General features: G+C 44.0%; 2 protein-coding genes across 4 annotated transcripts in view; one reads left to right on the forward strand and one right to left on the reverse strand.

Moving 5' to 3' along the window:
- Positions 1 to 22,199, reverse strand: part of MAP4K4 (mitogen-activated protein kinase kinase kinase kinase 4) — a 602,555-nt gene that overhangs the window by 176,222 nt on the left and 404,134 nt on the right. The gene's annotated exons all lie outside the window — the stretch shown is intronic.
- RFX8 (regulatory factor X8) overlaps positions 3,502 to 22,199 on the forward strand; it is a 29,150-nt gene continuing 10,452 nt past the window's right edge. Inside the window, exons 1-10 of the mRNA XM_088527050.1 lie at positions 3,502 to 3,586; positions 5,964 to 6,087; positions 7,955 to 8,016; positions 9,475 to 9,557; positions 14,731 to 14,867; positions 15,829 to 15,921; positions 16,007 to 16,084; positions 16,600 to 16,713; positions 17,376 to 17,526; positions 18,882 to 18,940. Of these exons, the coding sequence (XP_088383176.1) occupies positions 3,537 to 3,586; positions 5,964 to 6,087; positions 7,955 to 8,016; positions 9,475 to 9,557; positions 14,731 to 14,867; positions 15,829 to 15,921; positions 16,007 to 16,084; positions 16,600 to 16,713; positions 17,376 to 17,526; positions 18,882 to 18,940 (951 nt within the window). The 5' untranslated portion in view covers positions 3,502 to 3,536. The remainder of the gene's footprint in view (positions 3,587 to 5,963; positions 6,088 to 7,954; positions 8,017 to 9,474; positions 9,558 to 14,730; positions 14,868 to 15,828; positions 15,922 to 16,006; positions 16,085 to 16,599; positions 16,714 to 17,375; positions 17,527 to 18,881; positions 18,941 to 22,199) is intronic.

Here is a 22,199-nt window from a genome sequence, read left to right on the forward strand (position 1 = left end):
TCTTATTTGTTTTCTAACTGTTCAATCTCCTTCACCAACTTCTTTCTACAGGAGAGTGAATCAAATAAATACCTCAGAAGCTTTCTCAACCCCAGGGAAACATATAATTTATTACATGGATTGAGTTCCACTGCTGCTGGTAGTGGTAGAAGCAGTACTGGATTTACTTGCTTTCGTGACCTTGTTTTACACATACTTTAGCTTAATGTGCTGGAGTACACACTGCTTAAACTTCTCATAAGGTGTTTATTTTAAGTATCTTACATATGAGAGAGACGTTTTTACCCTTCCCGTACAAGACAGCTACCTCCAGCACTATTTCTTACATACTTTATACAGCTCTACAGTGAAGAATAACTCACGAAGTATCCATATACCTGCTTCAGTATGTGGGCAGGAGTAATCTGAAAAGGCGATTTAGTGCTAAAGAAACTCACTACAGTCTTCGGAAACTTTTGGAATTGCAGACGAAGTTTGATTCAAGTTTGTTTTCTTAAGAGGCAAAAGTCAGGGAAGAGGAAATGCTTTACTGTTTCTTTTAATCAATTCAACCACATCTCATTTTAGGTCAAAATTGTATTCAGCTGCAGTGCGTGTTCATTAAATAATTTCTCATTAGATGCAAGCAGGATGCTCATGAAAGTTATAAACAGGCTGACAACTTTCAATTTATGCAACAAGAAATACTTACTGCAGCTTGACCTACTGTACATCCTATCTGTCCTGCTTGAATTAAACTGAAGAAGCAGATTTCAGACTTTCAATTGAATTCTACTAAAAGCTTTTTTTAAAAGTTTTTTCTTTTTTTTCCTTTTTTTTTTAAAAAGACTTTCCCCCTGAAATGTATTAGATCTACTTGAAAGGTTAAAGGGACATTTTCTGAAAAACTGAAACCCCCCTAATCAAATAAGAGCAGGCTGTCAAAGGATCTGAACAGGACACACCATGTACCTCGTTATTGCCATCTGGAAACTGGGCGGGGGAAATTCTCGGTGACCTACTTCTGCACATCTTAAGCCACGGACAGTAATTGGACAGTTTCTTTGTGTGCCATTCACTTCTTCTCATCAATATTTTTCCGAGTAGTAGGTGTTGTCAAGGGACCTATTTGTCCACATATTGTCCTTGTTTTCAGTCTGTTACCACAAAAAGTGTCTGTTTATCATTTTTTTTTAGGTCTAGAGAACATTTTTTTCTTCCTGCTCCAGCCTCTTTGAACATTTCCTTAAGAAGCCCAGTGTTTCAGACTTTCAGATAGGCCCAGATTATCAGTTGTTGGCAATGAACCTTAAAAACTACAACCAGGTCCAAAAGCACATGCAAAAAAAGTAAGCAAGGCAGTTTTCAGAAACTGGAGATAAGGCTTCATCCTTCTCAGGTACATAACCCTCGAACACACTGTCATTTCAGTGTGCATGGACATATCTGAATTAGCAATAAGTGAGCCAGGCACGGACCCTGCTGCAATCTCACATGGGCAGCACCGTGTTGAGCGTTTACTGGAAAACACAGTTTGAAAGCTCTATAAATACTTACATGGCAAATCCACACAAGGCGTGCCGTTGCTGCAATATGACTGCTGCTGGGTCTTAAGAGAGATGGTGTAAAATACCTTAAGAAGGATTTCACTCTACAGTAACTGTGTAAGCTCAGAGTCCTGCAGGGAAGGCCAGTCGACTGGAAAGACAGAGAATCAGGGAACAGCCAAGAACAGTTACTGAAGGAAGATACCGTTGTTGGTTTTCAGAAATCTTACATAAAGTTCAGGTACGGAGTTTTTGTCGGGTTTTTTTTGTGTTAGTTTTTGCTCCTTCCTTTGCCTAATAAAACATCCCTTAAAAAATGCAAATGGAGTTTTGCTCAAGTGGTCTTTTTGTCCAAATGCTCTTGCCTACCAACTGCACGGATTGATCCTAAGCTTGGAAATGTTGGCTTGTGCAGCTTTAGCGTCAGGCCTGTCGCGTAATTAAATCTCATGTAAGATTCATGAGCCATTTGATTTGAAGACAACGGGTTATTAAGCACATTTATTAATGACAGATCATACTGGTTACTGAGCGCGTATACTAAATCATATTTGGGGCAGCCACAGTTTCCAAGGCTTTGGTGTGGGGCCCTCTTAGTGAGCAGGGTCTTCCCATGGGGTTCTCAACAACGTTCGAGGCTTTGCAGATTAAAACCAACATGTATTATGCATGACAGCTGTGCGCACCACTCCTTGAACGCAAGCGACGTTGAAGGCTAAGACAAACCGGCCACCCTCCACTATAAATTTGCCCTTTTTTTTGCACCCTCCCCCATTTAATATTGCATTTAATATTGCTGTTTACCAACATGTTGGCTTTGATGGTCTTGTCATGAGAAACAAAGCAAATCTGCCTGTGTCATACCTAGGCTTTCAGCAGCTAATGAGCATTTAAGAAGCCATGGGAGTTTCTGAGAAGCACAGCTCTGATGTAACATAACCCCATCCACTAGGAAGCTTTTAGACACTCTGGCCATCCATAATTTATTTTTCCAGGCACATGGTTGTAAAACTCCTTCTGCATAATGGATAGTTGCAATGGAAAACTGCTTACAAGGTTTCAGCAGAGCAGGCAGCCTTTTCATCTATCTGTATCAAAGAGAAATTAAACAATTAAGGGAGTTCACAGCATTCTTGTATAGGGTGCTGAAAGCGTTTTAAATGTGTACAAAAACTATTAAGCATCGCTTAGGCAGTTCAGACGTACCGCTGCCACCGCAGTTGTGCCTTTGCGCTTCTCTCAGGCGTTTTCGCACCTACTGGTTTACACACAACTCATTTCTCTTACTCATAATTCCCACAAAATTCATACTTGGGCACATGGGATCGCATTGTTGCATGATCCCCGGTACGCCAACTTGTGCCACCCTGGAGCAGTGCTGCTGAAGTGGCCGCTGCCATCGAGAGGTGTGGGAGGACATGAGGAGGGCATTTCATACCCATACAGAGAAGGCACTGGGATGTTGTTTTACATTTTAGTGGGTTCCATTATTTTTACTCTTTGGCTGTTTTTTCTAATAGCGGGAGCAAGTGCCCATGGCGAGGCTGGCTCCGGTGCGGCGCCATTTCCTTGCCCCACAGCTCCGCAGGAGCGCCCAGGACAGCTGGGATGGCAACCGGGCACTCCTGGGGTTCCCCCTTGGCTTGGGGGCCTCAAACAACCCCCTCTTCGTTTCTGCCTGTGTCCCATCCGGAGGCTGCAGCCGGCAATCCCGCTTTGGCCGTTACTTGTTCCTTACGTGGGGCGGCGCCCCGGCGGGGCCGGCGCGGGGCCAGGCCGCAGCGCGCGCCGCCATTTCGTCGCCCCGGGGGCGGCGGCCCCTCGGCGGGGCCGGGGGAGGGCGGGGGCCGCCATGGCGCCGCGGGGGCGGCCGCGCTTCCCGGGCCGAGCGCCCCGCGGCGGGCGGCCCCCGCGGAGCCGCCGGCCCCGCGCTCTGGAACCGGCTTCTAAAGTAAACAGGGCGCCCGGGCGGCCGGCCGCTCCGCCCGGGCCGGCCCGGCCGCAGCCGGCATGGCCGAGAGCAGCCCGAGCGGCGCCGCGCACCAGTCCATCACCCGCTGGTGCGTGCGGGGGGCTCGGCGGCCGCTGCGTGAGGCTGTGGGGTGGCAGTGCCGGTAATGGCCAAGGCGGGGGGTTGGCCAGAGAAACCGCGCGGTTCGATGGCAGGTTTGCAAAGGGCTGCGCTGCTCTGGCTGCCGAAGCAGTGGGTGGCAGAGCCCGGAGGGCTGGAGCACCGCTGGGGTGGGTGCCCGGGCCTGAGGAGGACGCAGGGAGAGAAGGGAGTAGGTCAGCGGGAATGGTCCCAACGGATGGATTTTTTTCTTCTCCACCTCTCCCTCACCATTCTCTTCCTTTTCAATTTTGTTGTTGTGATTTAAACAGTTTTTTGTTGGTGTGTGCTGTAAGCATGTGAGTTTGGGGGACCTTGGGGCTAATGAACAAGAAGAAAAGTGGTCTGTGGTCTTTGTACGGCATATCTTTTATTTTCTGAAACACGGTACTTCTGTGTCAGCCCTAGGAATGTTTCATGTTTTAATTTGAAAAATGCTTACAGGTTAATGGGCAATACATTCATGAAATGAAACTCCACAGTATATTTCCACTAAGCAGCTAAATGTTGAGGCAAAACTATTGGCCGCAACTCAAGTTAACCAAAGTGTGAATTAATTTCTGCCACGCTTCCAGGGACTCTCGTGGCGTTACACTAAGGTGGCTTTGGCCTTGGGCTTAATCTCCTCCGGGGCTGCGCACTTCCCGGGGATTTCGAGGCGCTTGCTCCGGGGGGACGAGCACCGCAGTGCTGGGAGGCAGGGCTCAGGCAGGACCCTTCTCCGGAGTGAAACCTGCTTGTCTTTCAGTCCCACGATGGGAAGTACCCCCTGGGTGCTGGTTTCTACCCCGTTTTTGTTTGTTTTTTGTAGCTGATAGGTGGCCGGGCTGGAGGTGGTGGGCACATGTTGGGCGCACCCGGGGCAGGGGAGCAGAAGCCACTTGGCAGCATGAGGCTGTTGGGCCAGTGGTTGGCAGCGTGGGCTCCACATGGGCAAACGCGAGGCGTTTCAGGGCCTTTTTCTAGGGAGAATGAAAACCGGGGGAGGAGATCAGACTTCTCCCCTGGAGAAAGGGGAAGAGGGTGAATAAAAAGCGGGGCAACGCTGGAGCAGGACGTCGCTGGCCTCAGTGGTGATAATGCTCTTGCTCACGGGTCTCAGGTGGCCTCAGCTCTAGGAAGCCAGTTTGCTTATCCGTTAACAAGCGCCAGTAAAGCTAATAGAAGAAGGCAAACACCGGGTAGTTTGAAATCAGGCTATTAGTAAAATGCAGAATGCTGATTTAAAATCTGAGCTGCATATCTCAGCGCTGTTTGTGAGAAGTCGGCTTTCTCAACCACTTGATTTATCAGTGAAGAGACAAGGAGTGACTGGCACTAGGTTACACTAGTATTCATCTGATAATTAAATATGCGTATATCCGTCGGGATAACGGAAGCAGAGTCACAGTAAGAAAACACTGTCAAGAGATCCGTGTGTCATGCTTTGAAAATTAATCTCCCCTTGCCTCTCTGCACCAGCCTTGCTTCTGATTTGTACTGCAGGAAGCTACTGTCGTCTGACATTGAAGCTTTTGACATTATCTCATAATTAAAGCCCCCTCCCTTTTTTTTTTTTCTGGTAGAGGTAATAGCTTAAGCTAATGAATAACTCAGGTCTCTTCTTCCTCACCTTATTGAAGCATGAAGTTACATTTACTTGACTGTGGCCATCCTGTCAAGTAGGAAGAGCAAGAGCTTTGCCCAAAGGATGAGTATTGTAAATACTTAGAACAGAGAAAATACAGTGCTGGCAGTTTTATCACACAATAACTGTAAATAAAACTCTGTTCACTTTTTACAGTCATGCTAAAATCAGAGGGGTTTTACGAGAAAAGAATTTGGTCCTGCATAATTTGTGCACTTTTCATCCCAAAGCACCCTACTGGACAATGTTTTTAGATCAAAAAATGCTCATATTGTTATCTTTGGTGGTAGAGACTTGTATAGTTAGAAGATCAAAGTACTTTTGGATGCTAATGCACGTTGGTTCTAATATAATGATTTTATTAAGTTGTATTTTATTATTAAAAACTATGAGATCTGGTCTGTTTTTTAGCAGAGTATCACACGACCTCTCTTACACTTTGGAGGCAAGGAAAGTAGAAGTTGCAAAGATAAAAACAACCTTAGAAAATTCCTAATATATATGAAGAGGTCCTGTTTTGTTTTGTTCTGCTTTTATTCAAGAATACAGATTGACGTAAGGGAAGTAGCACTTATTTTGGTTTTACACCTCTATAAAATGGTACAGAGTTCACTGTAAACCTGGTAAGCTATTAAAATGACAAGCTAACAATCCTCTCCTCTAATCTTTACATAACCTGGTTGATGTTTTTGTTTTAAAGGATTGCTGATAATTTCTGTGTGTGTGAAGGATGCAGTGTGCCCCGCTGTCTACTGTATGAAATGTATATAGAAAACTGCAGTCAAAATGTCAAGAGTCAAGTAAATCCAGCCACCTTTGGAAAGGTACAGGGTAAATAGAATATATAAGAAGCTGTTATATAAAAAATTGCACAAGTTTATATCAAATATATACATTGCATATCAAATATATACATTGTGTGTCAGGAGAGAATAAATTACAAAGAAGGTGATTATAGTGTGTTATGTGGTAATTAATTCAGTGTAGGATCTTGAAAAAAAGATTCTATTTGGGGCTTCTGTCAGATCTTTCATTCCTTTTTAGTCTGTTTGAGGAGTTGTGTCTTTATTCCTTATTTTCTGTGGCAGGTGCACAGAAACCTCCGCTGTGCTTGTGTCTTGCCTATTATATTTCTGGGAAGTGTCCCCATGTTGACACAGTTTTACTAACGAAAAAAACAATCTGATGCTCTTCAGTGTCATTATGAACCTGGTGTGTGTTACACTAGCAGAGATTCCTTTTGGTAGTAGCTCATAGTCTTTGGTTTAATCCAAAGCCAAATTAATGTAAGTAAAAGTTATATCTGAAATGATTTTTATGTGTGCAGATAACCACATTTTGCTTTCAGAATAATTTATTTCAATTCAATTGAATATGTTTTTTTCACTGGGTGGGTTTATAACAAATCACAGATTTGACAGAGTGGTCCAGCGTGGTTTATTTGCCACAGCTTAATGATCATCACCATCCATCAAGCCTGCGGGTGGAATTTGTGTGGCTCAGTGTAGATGTCTGCCATGAAGCTGGTCATGTTAACATCTCCCAGTAGTCAATGGAGAGAAGTAGGTAATTACACATGATTCCTCTCACCCTAAATTAGTCATCTAAATTAAATCAGGTGAATTGTGTTTTTGGAATTGCCTGGTTCTCTCTATTGACTGTAGAGCATGCAGTGACTGTCTTGGACATCTCTATCTTATTGCCAGGATTAGTCCCATCTTGCCTGTGCACTTTCAGGTGCCCCCAAAAGACTGAATTACCACCTATAATTAAGGCATTTTACAGCTGAAACAGGCATGGGTGAAGCAGGAGGTCGGTCACACAGAAGAGCTTAGCTGAGGATCCATGGCTGCTGTTAGTTGATACCTGAAATTGTTTATTCACAGCCTTATTTTTTGTTGAAATTGTTTATTTACAGTCTTAACCTATTCCATATGTTGCAATGCAGGTTAGCACGTGACAGATGAACAAACAGGGGTGCTGCTGCCTAATAGCTTCAACTAGAGCATAGGAAACTATAGGATACCTTATGCAGAATGATCATAACGAAGTGCATTATAGCACGGACAGTATTTTATTTTCATAGTCTAGCAGTGACAGGTGCTGCGTGCCCTCAGGTCACGTTTGCCACAGTGCTGGTTAAAAAGTCACTGCAGCTTCATGATCGAGGTCCTTATAAAGCCCAAGTGTGACACCATCCTGTGAGCCTTGCTGCTTGTAAGCATGAGGAACGGGAAGGCCAAGTCCCTCGGGCGAGCAAGGCCTTCATGAATGAGTAAAGCTTGCAGGACTGGCACAATACACTAGACAGTCACCGTACCTTTGCAAGGCCTTGTCAGATGTGCTCTGTGCTCTTGCAGATCAAGTTCCCCTCATCAAAACACAGTAACTGCCACTGTGTGGTCTCCTGATGTTGCATCAAGTACGCTTCAGCACAGGGCAAAATGAGCTGTTGTAAAAAATTCATGCTGTGGGAGCTAACCCCTTAGATTACTAGATTTTGATGCATAGAAGCCTGTCTTATTGAGTTGCAGTTCAAGCGTGGCCATTTGAGAGGTACATGAGAACAGGTATTAGCCTGCAAATGGCAGAAGGCGAAAGAAATGTTTAGGGAGAAATGTGTAGTAGATGTAGCTCTTGTGTTTTAGATTGAATTAGCCAAGCATCTCTTATTTTCTGTTTGCTTTTCAGCTTGTTCGGTTAGTTTTCCCAGGTCTGGGGACAAGAAGGCTGGGCACAAGAGGGAGTGCTAGGTATTATTTTTGCTTTCTTTGTTTAAAAATCTTACACATGCCCATCCTAACAAAATTTTAAAATAGCTGAATTTTGAGCTTCAGCATGGCAATGCATAAGCTGAATTGCTAGTTGCAGCCTGCAAATGGCACGAGCAGAGCCAGAGTGATTCATGATGTCACCAAGTGCTTTAAAACAGAGTTAATTCCATGAAATGAACCACACTGGCGTTGCTTCGGTAGCACATGAATTCCACATCATGTTGGTGCTAAAAAATTGAACACTCCCAGTTGTACTGGCTTCTGCAGAAGGGCTGGAAAGGCAGCCACAGGGATGTGCAGGGCTGGCAGTTCTGATCAATGTCAGTGCCAGGACCCTTGTGCTCTGAGATGGCTTTTTGTCCTTGCACGTATCCATGGAGTGACCCAGCATATTTTGGTGGTCAGTGGAAATGCTGCACTTAGATCAAATTACCTCCGTTTCTCCCTTTGCATTTCCCTCTCTTCCTACAGAAGAGCAGGGAAAGGAGAAGAATTGAGTTCAATCCACTTTCATGTACAAACTTTTAATTGACCGATTAACTTATACACTGGAAAAAGGAATTTTTAAGCACATTGAGACACAGTAATTTTACAAGCAGTTTTAATAGCTGTAAAATATTGGTTCTGAGAATGACACGTTCCTACTTGATTTCTGATTTTTCTCCACTAGCCTGGACTTGCTGCCAGCATGATCCAGCAAGATCCTTTATTTGGGGAATGTTTTACTACAGGCTTTTCCTCATACCTGGCTGCAATTGGGATGGTGCATGGTAGCCCTCGGACTCCATGCACTGGCTTCCCGTCAGCAGCAGGTTACCCTCTGCTGGCTGTTCATGGCCAGAAACTGTTGCACTGCTCTTTCCAACTGAGCTGTACCAGGTAAAAATCCAGCCTGGAAAGGCCAGGGAAGAGCCAGTTGATGGTACATGGGTAGCAGGACTAATCACTGTGCTGTTCACCAAGAACTGGCAAAAACTTGAGAGCAGGTCTTGCAGAATTCTTGCTTTTTAACTTGTTAGGACACCAGATGAGCCATCCAGTCCATAAGCAATTGTAAATCATAGTGCAGCTGGACTCAGTCCTTCACACAGGGACATAGGCCAGCTCAGACTCTGCTTCCTCACTTGTGTAATATTCTTATAAGTGTTTTTTGCACTCTATTAATGTACTTACTGTGTTTGTTCATTTAAAAAAGATATTGTTGCAGCACTAAAATGGTTTAAAAGTGTGCAAAGTCACTCTAGAAAAACTAGTTGAGTATGTATAATTATCCTATTTTGGGGAATATTTCAACAGAACTAAAAAAGAAAGGAAATGTAGCTTTTTTTACTTGCTTTTTACTTGTCTAAACAGAATGATCAGCTAAAGGAATATGATTTTTTTCTGACTATCTTGGAAACTGCAGTTCTGTCAATCTTTTTTTTTTTTATTTTGTAGATATCATTATGATGGAATATATGTCAAGAAGAGTTCTTCCTTTTATGCACGTTATTGCTCTCTTCTGTCTGAAAAAAAAAATCACAGGTTTGTTTTTTAAATGTTTTAATTATAAAAGGTCACACAAAAGTCTCTATATTGTCTGCATATAAAGGTCTGATGAACATTGAAAATAGTATTTTTCTTCTTACAATGTTATGCCATTAAGTAATGTCACCGATAGAGAAGCTCCATTTCGAATAATTAGGCCTCCTTGATTGGACTTCCTTGGATTCAGCACTTAAAACGTGTATATCTTCTGAGCAGGAGCTCTTGCCAGAGTTGAAAAAAGAACTAATATACTAAGAATCTAAATGGGAGCTAAAATAAACATATCAACAATTGCTTAATGACTTTGTAGCAGCTTCCTTGTTAAGTAATAAGTTGAAAGTATTAAAAGTATAAATGGCTGTGTTGTTTTGAAGGGAGTCCTGTAAGTAGTCATTTGCTTTTTTTTTAACTACTGTATTGAAATTACAGTTTGTAAAATGATCTCTTGTAAGGAAGCAGCAGTGAGAAAATACACAAGACAAGAATATGAACTGACTGCAGAAATTCAAGCTCTTAAAACAATATAAGATACTTGGGCAGAGCATGAACTGTAGACTTGGTCATGTTCCAGGCAGGGGCAGGGCTACAAAGAGTGCTCATGACTGAGCTCCGGGTCGAGCTAAGCAAACTAGAGGTGTAATTTCTGCTGCATCACACCCAAGAAGAGAGGAAATGAAAAGCTGCCACATCAAAATCCACTCTATAACAGTTTTGCATGGGGGAAAAGTGCAATTTTATGTGCCTGGGAGAAACAAAATGGGGTGCAGCCTTTGCCTTGGGTGACAGGTTCGTGTCCTCACTCTTTCACATACTTGTTCCTGACCTTGATGTCCTTGCTGTGTTTTACTATCCATTTGTTCAAGTGGGGGTGCATAAGTGGCTTTATGCATTTCTCTATAGCATGAGTGTTGTATGTATATCAGAAAGCATCCAGATATTTTGGTAATGGTGAATGTTGTTTCAGTGTTTGGATATTTCAGAATATAGGTACCTAACAGAGTACATGATGAGCAGGAGACTGGCAAGATCATACTGGTGGATTTGTTGCCCTTCTCCCCTGAGTTTGTAGCAGAGCAACGTTGCAGAAGTCCGTAGGGAGGCAATGGTGCAAGGCTAAAGAATCATACCCTGCATATGATCGAGTAGCAAGCAGTTGTTGTGAGGCTGAACAAATTATTCTCAGGCAGCTGGAGATTCATTTCACCCTTGCTGACGCGCTATCCCCTTCTATCGAGCACACCCTCTGTAATCGAAACAGGCCTGAGGTTTGGCATCCATAACGGGAAAACTATCGTGGCCACTGCTCAGGGAATATTGCCGATATGCGATGCTGCTCCTTCAGGAAAAGGGTAGTATTTCTTCCTGAGCTGTCCCTTGAAAACAGCTAGCTTCATGTGTCTAGTAGGAGAGCTGTGAGTTCTGGTGATACAGAAGGGTGAGAACAGAGGGTAGAGGCCTACCAAAATAAGAGGAACTCTTATTACAAAAATAAGAGGAACTCTCCAGAAGTGGCCTTGGCAAAGCTGAGGCAGGCTGCTGGAACTAGAGCCCATGCTTAGTTGTCACTGCACTGACTGTAGGGTTTCTGTTTTCTTCTCCATTAAGCTGCCAGAGTTGCCTTCCAGGACACCTACTGATCTTTCATGTCGTCAGACTGAGGTAGAAGACATACATTGCAGAGAAAAAGCTTGCACCAAGTAGCTATGGAGTGGTCTTGGTGCAGATTCCTGGAATAACTTTTTCAAAATTAAAAACTCAGGAAATATAAATAGTTTCAGATAAGGCCACTTTTCCAGCTCCAAATGAAAAATCTCATAACTATATGGTGTTTCTGTCCAATGCTTCTTTTTAAGATGGTTACGAGAAGTGATTAAGCTGTCCTGCGAAGCCAGATGGCTGAAATGAGCACAGCTCCCACTTTAGATACTGCCACTTGTCACTGTCCAAAGCCAGTGCACACATCAGGAACACCTGAGCAGCTGAGTGTCCCAGTTACTTCTTAATCTTCTTTATTGGAAGAAACTGAGAGCAGTGAAAAAGCACAAAGCACAGCCAGAGAAGCAAGAAAAAACATAATTAGGCCAGCAACAAGATAAAATGCAGCTTGTACCAAACAAGTGGGTTTGTTTCCTTAGGAACACACCAAGAAAGTACGTGGCTGTTAACGTGTTTCTGCTCTGATGGGGAACAACTTGCAGAACCCTTTTTTCAACTTAAAAGCCAAGAAGGGATAACAGCAGTGATGCGCTGACCTGTATAGGGCTCAGTGCTTTCCAGAATTAATTTTCCATTGTTCCAATAAAGTTGGCATAACTACCACCTTTTTATTATTTTATTATTTTTTTTTAGTAGGAAGCAAATTCATCAAAAGTTGGGGATTTTACAAGGCCAAGCTTCTTGCTGAGATACTCTTACCATTGCGGCAGGGCAGTTTGGCCCGTAGGACCTCCGTTCGCGTGGGTGCTGTGGTGGGAATTCCCACCCGGCAGTGAAGCAGAGTGTTAACATGCCGGGCAAAGGCTGCTCCATGGGGCAGTACCTGCTGCTGGGATGCAGCCCTGGCTCACAGCAGGGACAGGACGTGGCTGTTGAAGGGCTCTTCGTGGCCTGACTCTGCCTGAGTGAAGAGCAGGGCCCAGATGCTCTTTCTGTTGGGCCAACCTGAGGTGAAGGCTGAGGCAGGAGCCCCATCGTGAGGCCAGGAAAGAGGCAGCTTCAAATTTGGGATCCGCTGTCTCTAATTCAACCTCGAAAGGTTGAACACAACCTTTGAGGGCCATGTTAAGGTTGCTGTGGGTGGACACGGTGCTGCTAGGAAGGAGCTGGGTCCTTGGAGAGACTAGCAGGGCGGGAGCTTGGCTCGGTGGTGTGATATAAATAGCAAGGGGACTGGAATTGTTGCTGCGACCAAAGGAGGCCTGGGGTTTTGATAGGCAGGCAGAGCTGGGATGTGTCAGTTGAGAGCGCAGGGGGGTGACCACGATAAAACACCTGTGGGCTGCTGTGTTGTGTAGTCCTGAATGACAGGTAAGGCTGCTGCCACACCGATGGTGCTGGTGTCTGGAAGGTCTTGTAAATAAACAGCTGTAGCTGGCTGAGTGTATCAAGGAGGTTTGTGTTAAAGCGGGGTGCTTTGGAGGAACAGAAGCTTTGAGGAGGTGCTTTCCCTAAGATAGTACCTACACTGGCAGTGCGAGAAGGCCTGGAGGATGGTAGAGTTGACAAAAATGTGAGCACGTTTCGACTTCCTAAGAGCAGCTCTGTGACTGTAGTCATGCAGAAGGCTGGGGCCTCTTTATTTTCTAGTGAAGCAGACCTGGAGTGTTTTTACAGAAAAATTTCAATGTGATTCTTAAGGAGTGAGAGTGCCAAATATTAACAGGGCCTTCTCTAGTCTCAGTATAATCTGGTAGTTGGCAGCATGCACATTCAGCAGCCTCCCTTGTTTCATTTCTCCTTTGTCCATCCTGTTTGCCTCCTCCACCAATTTTTTCTCCAGCCCAGTCATCGTATTTCCCATTTTAGCTCCTGTTCTCCCTTCATAGGATCATCAGAACTCGTCAAGACATAGAGCTAAATTCCTTGCAATTTTAATGCTACCTCTTTTTTCTGTTTCTTTCCCCCTTCTCCCGCCGACCTTCTCTTTCTGCTCGTCTCACCTCCAGGCCCCCGGCTGCCCCGGAAAGGGACTGCTCTCCATGCCCCCCCAGCACGTGCCCTGGCACTGGGTAAGTCTGAGCACACGCACATGCCTCGCTGCTCCACGGCAGGGGAGAGGCCGAGGGCTCCTGCCCTTGGTCCTCACGGGGCCACGCAGGGGCTGCAGCTGCCATGCCAGGCCCACGCGTGCGCTGAGTGCAGGAGCCAGCGGTCTGGCCCAGCCCACGTGCGCCCAAGGTGTTGGTTTTGTATCGCGGGCTCTAGGGACCTGCCAGAGTGACCCAGTGAGGGGAAGTGCTACGGAACGGGGCTGTCTACCTACTCGCTTGTCCGGCCACAAACCGTGAGGCAGGTGGGGAAAGGAGCATTGCCAAACAAGGTTGGTCAAGGTTGTGCCCTGCGACAGGCTGTGGCAGACAGCTTTTTGTTTTAGTGGGCACAGCTTGCATGGCAGAGAACAGTAGCAGCGGCAGAGGTGATTTTTCACATAGCGAGGGTCAGTCTTGTGGCCTGGAGTTGGTCTCTGTCCTAATGAAGACGCTGTGGAGAATTGTGAGGGAGGCATTGCATTCCCGAGCGGTTGAGCTGCTGCGTTTTGTCTGCTGCCTCTTCAGTGCCTATGGCAGCACCCTGGTTTGTGGTAAATCAGAGCAGTGGAAGGCTGCAGTTGCCAGCGCACCATCGGTATCTGATTAGGTAGCCTGAGTGTTGCCTTCTGGGCACTCCCCAAGGGAAGCACGTTTCCAAAGCCCAGAGTGTGACCTGCCACATAACCGCAAAGGACCCTGGAGTTCGAAGTGACTTCACGGGCAGCGAGCAGGTGTCATCAACAGATAGGGCTTCGGACGGATAGGGCTTCCAAATCTCCCAGCATGTCTCTTCTCCTTGCAGCATTATTGCCTCTCTCTCCTTGGGGATTAGCTTCATTGAAACAGGCGGAGAGAGAGAAGATGTTGAAGCAAGAAAGCAGCCTTTGGTTCCCAGAAATTTTTCCCATGCTGATTTGTCAAACTAGCTTCCTCTGCAGGTCCGCACGAATTCTGAATGTGTGGAGCATCATGGAAGACTTGCAAATAAACCTGGAGACAGAGCCCTAATGTTACTAGTTTGCTTTCTAAAGTGATAAAGGGTGCAGAAAACGGGTATGCTCGTTAACCGAAGTGGCAGGATGGTTCTGCTTTCATTCTTTGCATTTAGAATTTAGAATTATTATGGTAAAATAATTTAGAAATTATTTTAAAGAATTAAAGAATAATTAAAGAATTAAAATAATTTAGAATTATTTTGATCATTCCCAAGGAGCTACAATTATAAATAGAAGATCATGGTTTTGGTACAAGAAGGTGGAAGACTTTGCGATGTTATATGGCTAATACTTTGCTGTGTTTTTAGTGACTCGGTTTTATCTTAAAATGAAAAACTAGCTGTTCAGGCTTATTTGAAAATTATGGGGGTGCTGAATGACAAGAAAGATGCCTCAGCCTAGTGCACTCTACCCAGTTTGAGATCGTTTGCATGCTAAACACAAAGGGAATTGGTGGTTTTTTAAAGGGTTTTTATGTTGTGCGTTTCACCACAGTGGAGATGCCTGCAGTGCTGGAGATGCAGCTGGTTACAAGAGCGATAGCCAAAAAGAAGGAACAGTGAGTTTTGGATAAATTACACTTACAGCAAAATGGATACATGGGTGTTTAATTAGAACTGCTATACAAAATGTTTTAATGAAGTGCAGTTAACCCATCATAATCATTCTCTGCATAGCCTCACTAAATGTCTGCACCTCTGAGCCTTACTTCACCTGGCAGTTAAATATTTATGTTGTCCCAGTGTCGGCTCAAATAATTTAACCTATGCGGAGAGCGAAAGCTGTGGCTGCATGCCCAGGTTTTGGGTACTGGGGGAGTCAGTGGGTCCAGCCTTTTTTGTGTGGGGCCCCTCCATGCTTCAGCTTGCGGGGAAGGATCAAGAAAACCCAGTCCCTGCTCGGTGAGAAGGGCTGGTGCTGGGCTGGCCTGGGGCACTTCCCAACTACACGTGTCACGAATCGGCCTGACGCTGCGACAGCCCACCACAAGCAGCAGAAATACTGAATGGGACCAAGGTGAAGATGAAGAGGAGACCGGGTGTCTTATTTTTACAGAGCGCTTGGATAGGGTAATGAGCGCAATGAAATGCGTAGAATGACAGCTAATGAAAAATGTGCTGTCACCTCTGTAGCAGAGCCAACTATCTGCAGCCTTATTTAGAAGGTTGCAAGTGCAAAGTGAGTGCTATGGAAAATATATGTGTAAGATATGTAGAGCATTAAACACTCGTTTGCCTTGAAAAGAAATGGACGTGCTCTCTAGGATTTAAATATTTAGCCAAACATACCTGTTTCTTTCATCCACCCTTGCTTTCTAAAGGGAGGGACAAGCATTGCTGTGGAGAAATACATGCTCTTAAAATGTTATGCAACTTTTAAAAAAAAAAAAAAAGTACTTAGTACCTTTAATAGAAGTGACAGGATAATTGTGTGATTTTTTTAAATTGTTTAAAATAAATCCTCCTGCATTGAGAGTAAGTAACGATTTGCACTGTTTCCCTCCTGTCATTAACTTGAAGAATGAAGAGGACAGCCTTGAAAACTCGTTGCCTGAATTCAGGAGATTCTATTCTTGGGAGCAAGAGCTGGGGAAGAAACACCCCTACGAACTGGTATGTTTAAGTATTCAGTCATCAAGCAAATTAGCTCCTTGCAGGTGGGGTCTTTTCATACGCTCTTTTTGTTCACGGTCTCCAGGTTGAACTGCTTGCAGATGAGTATTGTAGCTATTGTCAGGATATTTTACAGATTGTGAGAAGGGAAGAGCTTGAGAAGGTAGGCCTTGCCTGTGCTTGAGTGACGTTCATTTTCATGACAGCATACAGGTGTGGGGGTAAAATTGTTCCTTTGGAGCTTATGTACCCGAGGCTCTTATCTAAGGTGGATTAGGCACATTCAGTCCAGTCGTTCTGGGATTTTTAATTAATGTAGCATGCTCTGAGGACTTGATCCTTTAGGCATATCCCAAGCATTCCTAACACTCCGGCAGGTCCAAACTCAGCACAAAACACGGTGTCTGTGGACATATATCATCCAGTACACCAGCATATCTGCGACCAGAGCTATGTGTCTCTGCTTCTTCTTTCTTTACTGCTCTCCCTTGCAAGCTTCAGGCTTGTGTTCAGCTTGGTACCCCTGGATGCTTGAGCCTGGCCAGGACAAAAATTTTGAGCCAGAGCTCAAAAATAATTCTTTTCCTTCTTTGCTAATGTGTGGAGTTTTGCTGAATTGTGCTTCACATCCCACAAATGGAAATGTAGTGGAAATTAATAAAGGACTCTGTGCAATAGGTTGAAGACTGCGTCATGTCATTCTGGAAGTCTTTGCAGCCTGAAACAACAGCACTTATGTCATTGCCAGATGTGTGCCAGCTGTTCACATGCTATGATAGGCAGCTATTTAAGGTATTGTAGACACATTTGTTTGTTGTAATTATTTTATTATGTGCTTGTATCTTTACAGTGGCTCTACGTGAGAAGAAAGGTCAGTTGTTTTACTATGTACTGTACAGTGGGACTTTTATTTGAACCTCAAGTCTGTTCTTTGTGTTTTGAGATAGCTCAGTTCAGATTTTGAAAGAAATGAGTGGAATTCGAAAAAACTTTCATTTTGCTGCTATATATTCCTTTGAAAGTCTCTACCTTCAACAGAGGAGGCTGTTACCAACCTCGTTGGTTCTGGCGTGTGCAGATATGGGACTGAAATAGTGACTGAGAGCTGTTTTCTGAACTGAATGTGGGTATTATTTTTCCCTTTGTTAATGCTGGTGCATAGACTTTCTCACTGACTTTCCACTGAGAAATAATCAGTTTGCTGTTGAAAACAGTTTGCTTCTTATTTACAGCTGTTAAGTAATGGCTAATAATAAATCCAGGAAACAGTGTTTGTAATTAGGATCTCCTTCCTTCTGCTAATAAAATGGATCTAGCTTAGTTAGTGACTTCAGTGGAGGAAAAAGCGGGCTTCTAGTGTAATTTATGTTTAAGGCATAAGTGTAACTGTTTCATGCTGCTGGAAACATCTGTAGTACACCGATCACATGCAGTTCCATGAAATTCTATTGTAGGAAATGGAGAACATTTTACTTAATGATTTCCTGGCGGATGTGTCTATACAGTACTTGAAATCAATCAGAATGTTCAGTAAAAATGTTAAAGTTTGGCTGCTTAGTGCTTTGCAAGAGCTTCCACTACTGCTCCGAAAGTCCAAATTTAAAGGTACGTTTGAGTAATAGATTATAGGAAAATAATATCCACTTAAACTGTGGAGAAAGCCATGTTGCAAGACAGTTGCATAATTTAATCTTAGAACTCTTTTTAGCTGATGTAACTCTTTTCGTAATGAGGACTAGAGTTAGTTGGGGTACAGGTGAAAAGAAATGGTGCCAAATAACACGTGAGAACAAATTTAAGTCAAATTATTCCCAGTCTATGGCAAATTAAAGTGTGCTTGACTATTTTCAATGGTCTGTCTTTTGTCATGATCACTCTGGCGATGTAGATGATCAGGAATAGTATGCAGTGAAGGCATCCTGTCTGACAAATGTGGCAATCTGTGTCTTCACCTTGCAAGGGCAAGGTTAATTAATATAAGTTAATTAATAGCTATAAGACAGTTCAATAGTACGAAAAAAGAAATGCCATAGGCCCTTAAGGAAACTGTGTCTGTCATTAGAATAGGATTTGAATAGTGTGTAATGTATAAAACTGTGCCTATATGTGTGTGTTTGTAAGCACATAAGTGAATGCACATAGATATATATGATGCTAAAGCATTTGGCTAAAGCAAAATACTGCCGATTGCTGATTGAGCAAAACCCATCTGGGTGACAAGGCAGGGCTTCTGTGCAGACAAAGGGTCGTACTGTCCTTATTCATCAGGAAAGATGTGCACCGTCAGGCTTAATTCTGGCATTTCTTATCTTTTGCATGTGGGACAGTGCAGACTGAGACATGTATTTTTAGCATACTTGTGTACATGGAAGCATATGCAATTAGTCAGATACGGTGCGCTCTGTACTCATCCTGGGCTTTCTGGTTTGCACATACTTCAGAGAAACAGAAATTTTTACTTGAAAGCCTTTTCACTTGAAAACTGTTCCCTGTCTGCAGAATTTTGTAAGTTGATTTATACTTGATCTTCCTTCAACTAAGAATCAAGTATTTTGCATTTCATTCTTAAAAATGATATTCCTGGACCATGCTTTTTGTTGTTCTGACACAGGAACAAATAGAACCAAAGAAATCAAGTGTTAACAATGGTGCTACAGAATTATAGATGCACAAAGGTGAAGATTTAAGCTCTTTATATATCCTTACATATTTTTTTTATATATATACACATATATATTTGAAGTATTTTTTCTTTGTGCCATTGGTTAGCAGGTTTGCAGTGGAGGGAAAGTGGTAACCTAGGCAGCTGCAGCTTGCAGGCATTAAACCAGCAGGGTCCCTAGGGCCGTTACTGGGCTCCCTCAGGGACCTGCTTTCTCACGTAAAAGATCTGTCTCCATTGCTGTCTTTGGAATGTAAATATCAGTGATCTGAAATATCTTCCTCTTCTGCTTTAACAGAAGTTACCATGTTTGTAAAAAGACTCAGAAGAAAGACATATCTTTCCAATATGGCTAAGGTAAGTTCCAGAATCCATGAATCCAGAAACCAGGGTCATCACTGGCTTTCTTTTTGTTGGGAAGAGTGAGACAAAACGGGAGTTCTGGAGCTGTATCCCCATTTACATTTTGTTTTACAGTATCAATCTTCTCAGCTGTAGGACAGAGGAGATACCTTAGCCCCGTGTCATGTGTTGTTTCATCAAACTGCAGTTCCTCAGTGCTGTTTCAGTGCAGTGAGCTGTACCCTCCCATGGGGTTCCTTCCATCACTGGCTGTAGATGCCTCCAAATCAGCAGCTTTTTAGGTGGCCCAGGATACAAGAGAAGAGATAGGCAATGAATAGGGAAGAAAGCAGAGGAAAATAGGCAATATGTTGGCTCCTCTTCTTCAAAGAGCAAGGACAGGACTCTGCCAAGATACTAGCTGGCTTAAATCACTGCCCTGTGTCCCAACAGAGAAGGGACTGAGAAGGGGTGTGGTGGCTCTTTGGACTGCATGCTGGTGTCAGATTTTCCCTCACTAATTGTAGCTTCTCTTCATGGGAAAACCTCATTGCTGGCAACGTACAAAAGTCACGCTTCACTCAGGTAAAAAAATAAAAAGGAAAAAAACCCAATGCACAAGCATAAGAAAGGGTCTGTCCCCGTGAAGTTCCCAGCAGCCTCGGTTCCAGTTTGCTGCAGCAGCCCTCGGCAGTGGTGGGCACTTGGTAAGCGCAGCTTCCTACGCCTCTGAACAGAGCTTTCTGTGCATCAGAGGACATGATCTAGCAAGCCTGGGAGTGCCAGCCGTTTCCAGGCAAGCCGAAGCTAATTTGCGTATTTGGACTTTTATTTCTTTCTTGTGTGCCTGAGCCATGCTGTCAAGGGACTGGTTAGAGCGTTTTGATTCTTCCCTGCCCATCCCTAATGTGAGGAAAAAGTCACAGGAAGTCAACTTTAATTCATACCTGTGAGATTTATGCCAGGTGAATTTTAGCCTAGTTGGGGGGGATTCTCTTGCGGCAGCCTCGAGCTGTTTTACGTCCACTTGACACCGTTTAGCCAGCACAAAGTGAAGCTTGTAGAGCTGTGAATGTGGGTCATGTGTCGATGTGCGACCGAATGGGCTCCCAGCCTGGCTGCTGCTCCTGCTAGAAAGCTCTTGGCACCATTCTCACCAGTAAATGATGTTTGCACCCTCCCCAGGGCCTCTTCAAAGAAGGGCAAACGAGTTCCAGTGTAACTGACTATTGGAGCCATTAGCTACTTAAAAGTAAGGGCCTCAGCAAGTGAAATTGTAGAGTTCTGGTGAGTGAACATCCCCGTAGTCTTTGAGCAGTCACGTGGTCGGAATGGGATCCTCTGCTAGAGAACTTGCCAAGGCTCTCAGCTCTGGGCTCCAGTAGCAAGGAGAAGGTTGTGTGTATCAGAAGGCAGTCTGCACCACCACAGATGTTTGAAATGTTCATCTTGTGGGAAACACACAGATACTTCATGGGGATGTGGATGTCACTCAGGCCGAAGTACAAGGTCAGAGCAGATACTAGGGTTGGGTTGACTTGTATCCTGGTTCCCTTGTGGCCCTCCTCAGATGTGCAAGTGAAGTGGATGAAAAGGAGGAAAGTGGCGTCTCGCTCCTCTTGTGTTGTCTTCCAGCAATCTGGGAGGAGGGTTGTAGCCACTTCTTTGTACTTAATAGCTTGTTTTTGGCATCAACAACATCTTGGGGTAGTAAGTTCTGGGGTTTATTGTTTATTGAGTGATTTTTTTAAAAAAATCTGCCCTTTTTCATGCTACTTTTCATGCAAGCCCCTATCGTATTTTCCCTCAGTTATTTCTACCCTAAGTTGAATTTTATTTGAACTTCTCATGCAGGGGTCGTTTGTTGTTTCTTATCATCCTTTTCTATTTTTTTTTTTTCTGTCAAAACACATCCTGAATTTCAGCTAGGGACTGGTGGTCCAAGCAGGCTGCTGTGCTCCTAGTGAGCAGTAACACAGAGGAACTGTGCAGCTGCAGTTTCCAAATGGTGCAAACACCCCCCACCTTGTAGAGTACTTGGCAGGAATTTAACCACCCGCTGAGAAAATAGGGACAATTTTGTCAGGGTCAGCATTCAAAAGAAAGAAGTAACTTTCCCATCCTGTGTAGCTAAAGCAGGGTGAGGGCTGCTGCTACCTGGTCGTATAGAAGTTAATGGGTAGAATATAAGAAGGTGAGAATTCCTTGTGAGAAAGGAAGGAGAATGTAACGTGGCTCTTTGCTTGTGGTTGCTTGTGCCTCTGGGAAGCCATGTTTGAGCGTCTTCGCGGCTGGCTCTCAGGCACTTAGGATGCTCTACCTGGTCTAGTGAAATGAAATGGCTCGAGAAAGTAGCCTAAATAGTGGAATATGGAGTCGGGTGTTAGCAGCATATTGAAGGCTGGGTGCTTAGTGGTTCCTTTTTAATGCTTATGTTGGATGTTCTTGTGTCAAGCAACTGCTTGACTGGAAGCTCCAAGTGAAATAAGAGGAGACATTTTGGCTTTAACTCTGTGGAAGGAAATTCCTGTGTGAGAATCATGGTGCTGTTGATGTTTCAGTAGAGCAAGCAGAATAGCGAAAAACAAAAATCACTGGATTGGGGATTATATTTGTAAACAAGCAGGTAGCTGGATTCGCTGCTGTTTGTGAGGTACAGTGCTTACTGTCATGCAGATGATGAATGGAATTTCTGAAGATGTTTGTGAATCCTGCTTTTTTTTTTTTTCCTGAATTTTATCAGAAATTAGCTTTCCTCTGCAAGGCCACACTTGTACATGCATTATTCATTATGCACTAAAAAGCCCAAACTCGGTAACTTAGGCTCCTACTGATGCCAGTCTGAAATCAAGGGGCTAAATGTGTAGTTTACGTCTGTTATGTTAATGTCTTTAGTTTTAATTTTCTTCACTGTTTTCTCCCCTAAAATATTTTAGTCAAGAATCTGAAGCAATGCTGTGTGATCTGGCTATTGTCTGCAAGAAATAGTGAAGCAATAGAATCATAGAATCATAGAATGCTTAAGGTTGGAAGAGACCTCTAGAGGTCATCTAGTCCAGGTTGCACACGCAGGGTCACCTAGAGCACGTGGCACAGGACTGCATCCAAGCGGGTTTTGAAGATCTCCAGAGAAGGAGACTCCACAACCTCTCTGGACAGCCTGTTCCAGGGCTCTGTCACCCTCACTGTTAAGAAATTTTTCTTTAAGTTCCTATGGAACTTTTGATGCTTCAGTTTGTGGCCATTACCTCTAGTTCTGTCAGTGTCTTTTCAC

This window comes from Tinamus guttatus, unplaced genomic scaffold, assembly GCF_059628265.1.
Source record: "Tinamus guttatus ecotype Peru unplaced genomic scaffold, ASM5962826v1 Tinamus_guttatus_pri_ptg000002l, whole genome shotgun sequence".
In the NCBI taxonomy this organism is placed as follows: domain Eukaryota; kingdom Metazoa; phylum Chordata; class Aves; order Tinamiformes; family Tinamidae; genus Tinamus; species Tinamus guttatus.